This window comes from Patiria miniata, unplaced genomic scaffold, assembly GCF_015706575.1.
Source record: "Patiria miniata isolate m_02_andy unplaced genomic scaffold, ASM1570657v1 HiC_scaffold_9, whole genome shotgun sequence".
In the NCBI taxonomy this organism is placed as follows: Eukaryota; Metazoa; Echinodermata; class Asteroidea; order Valvatida; family Asterinidae; genus Patiria; species Patiria miniata.
The window spans coordinates 2,482,052-2,488,140 of record NW_024037076.1 but is presented as its reverse complement, the minus strand read 5'-3'; the positions used below and the strand labels follow the sequence as shown (position 1 = coordinate 2,488,140).

The 6,089-nt window shown below is 43.7% G+C and overlaps 1 protein-coding gene across 1 annotated transcript; it reads right to left on the bottom strand.

Moving 5' to 3' along the window:
* Positions 1 to 5,687, bottom strand: LOC119720551. The gene is made up of 3 exons (XM_038190260.1): positions 5,321 to 5,687; positions 2,136 to 4,413; positions 1 to 1,828 (listed from the first exon to the last, which is right to left on the bottom strand). The coding sequence occupies exons 1-3, from the start codon at positions 5,426 to 5,428 to the stop codon at positions 966 to 968; spliced, it is 3,249 nt and encodes a 1,082-aa protein (XP_038046188.1). The 5' UTR covers positions 5,429 to 5,687; the 3' UTR covers positions 1 to 965.
* Between the last annotated feature and the right edge of the window lie 402 nt (positions 5,688 to 6,089).

Sequence of the window (6,089 nt, the reverse complement as noted above, 5' to 3'; positions counted from 1 at the left end):
TGACTTGGGACAGGATCTGTGACTGGCCTGAAGGACTTGTGATCCATCGCAAGTACCACGACAAAAACATCGTCTAAGACGGAAAGTAAATTATTTTGTTTTCACATTTACATTATGCTCTTTTGTGAAATGAAGAAATAAACATGCACATCTTCATTTGTGAGTCTAGTAACTTTGAGCTCATTTTGTCACAGATATGCTTCATGTTCCTTGTCAATCAATCAATCTACAAAATAAATTGATTGACAAGTCGGTTAAATTATCGGTAAACCAAATCTATATGTGATTAGTTTTTGCCAAATTTACGCTGGTGCTGTAAGCACGTTATGGGCAAGAAAAAAAGGAGAACACGAACTTTAAACAATACATTTCCAGTTTTCAGATTTTAGTGTGTAACTGTACATGTTGAGTCAAATATTGTAGCCAAGTTTCAACAAGTCCATCAGGGAGGTAGTTGAGTCTGTCACAAGTCCCTGCAAGTCCATCACAAGTCCTCCAGTCCCAATTCATCTCACAAGCTATTCAAATGGGTTTTGGCAAAGGCATTCCTTAGTCATTGTTCATCAACTTACGTTGTATTCTTACTTGTGACAAGTTGTGGTTTGACTTGTGATAGACATAAGTCTTGCAATTTGTTTGACTAGTGACGAACTTGTGATTTGACTTGTGACAGACTTGTGATTTGACTTGTGACGGACTTGTGATTGACTTGTGATAGACATAAGTCTTGCAATTTGTTTGACTAGTGACGAACTTGTGATTTGACTTGTGACGGACTTGTGATTTGACTTGTGACGGACTTGTGATGGACTTGTGAGGGACTTGTGATGGACTTATGATTTGACTTGTGATGGACTTGTGATGGACTTGTGATGCACTTGTGATTTGATTTGTGATGGACTTGCAATAGTTGTGATGAACTCAACTCCAGATGCATTTTTGAAACCTAGACAAAACTGCAAGTTCTAATCAGAGTCCGATATGCATATGACGTCGAACGATTCTGCCCGGTTCCCACTCTCTTCACTGGTTTCCACTTCTGAGTCACTGATGACTACCACCTCTGAGTCCTCATTGTTCGCGTTGGTCGATGGCACAGGTTTAGTATAAGTCGGTTGTCGGGGACGTGCTCTGTCCTGCAATTCTAGTCTGCTCGGCAAGTTTAGCCGCCGAGGACTAGGCTGCCATTTTGGGGACGTTTTACCTTTGGGAAAATTTGAATATAAGTTGAATACTTTATCCTGGGCCGACTGTGGCTTTGATGGGGTATTCATGTTGCGAAAAGGACCTGAGCTGTTCATCATAGCTTGTGGATTAGGTGCCGAAATGGATTTGTCTGGCTTGTACACAAACAAGCTAGTTCTCACTTTGGGTTTGGGCGGGTATGACTGCACGTTGTTGTGACTGACCCGCCTGGACTGCGCACAGAAATGCTTGCACCATTCAGTCTCCTTCCAAGTCTGCATACAGTGGTTACAGCGGACGAAGCCGCTACGGGATTGTCTGCTGGTGTCGGAGACTACACTCTGATTGACCCGTGCAGTGTGGGTACTGTTCTGGCACTGCGCAGAGGTGACCCGCCTGTTGTGTGCTAGGGATGTAGTTGCGACCTCAAGCCGCTTTTCTGTCTGCAAGACAGGGGTGTCATCCCTCTCGTCCACCACCTCTTCGACTTCGGGGCTGGCGTCCAGTTCAGGCCGGGTGCTTGTGACTGACGGGGGTGGGGAGGGCGTGGGGACAGACATCCCCCTGCTGGGGCGCTGTGTGCTGGGCTTTGTCTCAGCATCCTCAAAGCTGAGCGTGATAGGGGTGGATGTCTGCAGCTTGACTGAGTAAAGCAAAAAAGAAATATATCACAATCACAAAGCCAATGTCACTTCCTCTGGTACCAAGTTCAAAAGTAAATCCATTCAAATAAAGCAACACGGATTGATGACTTTTGGAGCATTTTTTTTCTGTTTTGAAGGGATCAGAACATGTTTTGTGGACATTGTTTTGTAGACATATTTTTGTTTGCTTAAAATTATGGTCTACCGCGTTTGACTTAATATTGTTGTTGGGTGGACTAAAGATATGATCCTCATATGACTTTCACAACTAACTATTCTGAACAGTGCATGATTTTTTTTTCTTACCACTTTTCCCCGACTTGACTACCATGATCCTCTGCTGGCTTGGTGGGCTAATCAGAATACCACCTTTTCCGTCATCGACGACTCTGGCTATGGTGGCCTTGTCTTCATCCCAGTCCTTATTATCTGGCCCTGGAAAAAACCCTGAATGTTCGGACAGACTGCAGACGTTGGTAATAACGAGAGGCAAGGACGGGGATGGCAGGGCCGGCTGATCAAACTTGAGGGATTTCACGGCCTGCTCGGGAGTGTCAAAACTGAGTAGATTGCGCTCGTTCCAAGTCGACGCAGAGACTGTTTGCGCAATTTTGGAAGAGCTGTTGTTTGCGTTGAAATGTCCGTTGGAGAAAGTACATACACGCACATTTTTCGGGTGAGGGTTTCTGGTAAGGGTGTTTGTCTTTGGAGCTGAGATCTTGTCGAAAGTTGATAGGTCTGTGGCTTGGATATCCATCATCTCTTGGTTGTCTGTTTCAAAGAATTGTCTGTGGTCAGTTGAGTCTTCATCTGCGCTCTCTTTGCCGCTGTTTTCTTCATTGCTGCTGAGATGTTTGTCTGGATCCAGTCTGGGTTTTTTGGAAGCTGGTTCAGCTTCCTCTTCTTCGTCCTCGGAGGGCTGGTCCGGAGGTGCATCCGAATCCGAGTGTTCGGAAGCCTCCAGGCTCTCTCCCTTCTTTTCACATTCCTCTTGCTTCTTAACAAAACTGTCCTCCACCTGCCGAAGGTTCTGCTTGGCTAGCGTTCTGTTCTCAATCAGTTTCTGTTTCAGCTCTGGGTCCTTGTCGGCTGAGTCTCTGGCGTTGATGAAGTCCAGCGTGGAGTGGGCGCTGAAGTTTAGAATGAAGTCCTGCTGGCGCCGCTTCTGCAGTTTCCCGCCGAGGTCCTCGAAGGCTTCTCTCGCGATGCTCCGGACCTTCCGCATGTCTAATCCAAGGTCCTTCTTCTTGTTGGTCCTCAAAACAGCCTTGTGGATGTCCGGGAAGTCCGGGAAGAAGTCCTTCTTGTTGACCAACTTCTCCAGCCTCCTGTTGATCTCGGGGAAGCGGGTCCCCTCGTATCTCACCCTCTGCTCGATGACACGTCCCGTGGTTGAGGAGCAACCGTTCAACTCGCAGAGCATGGTGTAGACCTTGACGAAGCGTCTCCTAAGCTGGTACTCCTGGATGTGGGTGGAGTCACTCTCATCCATCTCATCCAAGGTGAGTTCCCTTTCTTGGAGTTTCTTAATGGCCTTGTCCAAATTGTTCAACACCTTCTCCAGTTTCCGAATCTGTTTCTGTGATCCCTTGCCCTTGTCTTTGCCTTTACTCTTCCTATCGCTGTGTTTAGCTTCAGGCACCTCGGATGAACTTGCTCCAACTTCCAGCATCTTGATAGAATCATCTCTTAGAGAATTTGTAGAAGGCCTAGCAATGGCATCCAGGCCTGCACTCTTAGACTCCTTGAAAGATTTCTCCTCCTTCAGAGCATTGTCGTCAGCTGCATGATCACTTGTGACGGTCTCACAAGTCATCAGGAGATCCTCAGACTGGGCGTACGTTTCTTGGGCAATCCCCACTTCCGGACCATCAGCTCTTCCTTTTCTGGCATCATCTTCAACCGCTTGTGGATCTTCTCTCTCCACATCATCATCCCGATTAGCTGGTTTTACTACTGCCTCATCATCCCTTCCATTCTTGGCAATGTCCTTGTTATCTTGCTGATATACCCTTTCTTGAACTTCCTCTGTCACAACAGGATTCACTTCCATCTCATCAGCACTACCATTCTTGGTAACATCCTCGTCCACTTGTGGATCTGCTCTCTTATCTTCCTTAAGAGCTGGTTTTGCATCCATCTTATCAGCTCTTACATTCTCGACAATGTCCTCATTCTCTTGTCGATCTACTCTCTGCTCAACTTTTTCCTGAGCAGCCAGTTTTGTGTCTATCTTAGCATAAGCTCTCCCGTTCTTGGAAACGTCCTCATCTTCTTGTGATGCTTTCTCCGCAACTTCTTCCTTGGCAGCTGGTTTTGCATCTTCCGCCTTCTCGACCTCTAGGGTCGTCAACTGAACTCTTTTAGAGTTGGATGCGCGCATCAGCGCCGCCTTCACATCCTGAATGTGAACATAAACAGACCTCCGTTTCAACTGCAAATCAGAAATGTGCTCCCGCATGAAACACCTGAAGTCTTCGGATTGAGTGTAGGACTCCTTTGCCTCGTTAAATTTGTCTGTGAGCAGTTTGGCGATGGACTTTTGTTGGTTTGACTTGAGTAGTGGCTTGCACACTGCCATGAACTAGGGATACAAAAGAGAACAAACTGTTTCATATTAAAAGTAAATCAACATTTGTAACTTCTTTAAGGGGAGTCCGTTATGCCACTTCTTCACTGATTAACTAATTCTAGTCCATTTTTAACGTTAATGAAAATGTTTAATATTTCAATAATTTGACATATTAACTTATTAAGACCAGTTTCCCCAATACCTTAAAATACTTTCCTTGTACAAAATCTTTAGACATTTGAATTCAAATGTAAAATTGACAAAACTCATACACTAAAAATTCTACTTATAACTGTCATTAGGAATTAAATGTTGTTTTAGAAATGAATAATGTAAATTCAAATCATTCTTTTTCAATCGGGGCGTTTTTATTTTTTATTTTTTTTGAAAATGGCCGCCATTTTAAAATTTCCTGCAACCGTTGGTGTTTCCACTGTTCAAAGACAATTTTAAAATGAAAGACAAGTTGGACAAGAGAACTGAACATATCTACAGTGTCATTTAGAGTTGTATTGGTCACATATTTTGCAAGTATTTATTTTCTGATGAACTTGTGGACTAATTTGGTATTTTTTTACTGCATTTTTAAGAAATAAAAAATCAAAAAAAAAATCCAGGCGGCCTCCAAAAAGGAAGCGGGTGGGGACGAGAAACATGTTTTTATTTTACTTCGCCTAATGGGTGCCTTTTGTTCAATTGTGCGCATGTATCACCCTGAAAAGCACCAAAATCCCCCCCCCCCCAAATAAAAATGACAATGACATTGCTAGTGCTATGCTATATGCCAACACAACACAACAGACATTGTCACGTGACTGTCAATCAATCATGAAACTGAAAGACCTCTCAGCCTCTCTGATTTCCTACAGAAATAACCTATATTATTGATTAATTTTTCCTCTAATGAGCGGAGGCATACCTCGCGTAATAAACGAAGTCCATCTTCCCTTTGAGGCTCGTCTGGTTCGAGACTTTCACTGTCTGAACTGCAAATTTCAATCACTTCATCGTCCTCAAAAAACGCCATTTTTTGGGGGTTTCTCAGCCGTGCATGTTTAACAAAGCTCAATAGAGGGCGCTGTCTATACTTAGTGGCGTGGTGCGGCCAAACTTGTTTTCGAATCCAAGCTTGCTTATCTAAGCTTCACCAAAGAAATGTTTTCCTCTTCCTTTTATGTCAACAAAGAATTCTTTTCAAACCATGGATGTATGAACACTCACGGCCTCCGCTGCTAGAAGAAAATGAACCTAATGAAGGAGGGAGGAGGAACGGAGATTTCTAAGCCACCCACCCATAAAAAATTCCAACCGTGATTTCATCCGGGCGACGGCGGGCGGGATGCCTTGGTAAGATTTTCGAAATTCTTTGCTTTCAATTTCTTTCCCTCTCTTTTTCAGTGTATCTGTACGTGTCATTTTTTTAAAAGCCATGACATTGAAAAGTTGTCTCCAATTTCTGAGTGCTTTTTAAGTGAAAAATCCCACTAGGCCTACTTATGAAAAAACACCTGGAGCTTTGTGAAAGCTTTATCACATGGTTTCTTCGTTTACCTAAAAAAAGGCGCTAATCGCTTTAAAGTGCACATGACATTTAATAGCACGAACACTTGACATAAGGGCTCCCAACTTTAAAAGATGATCCGCTTTGTTCGATCTTTATATTGAAGATATATACACAAAAGAACCCT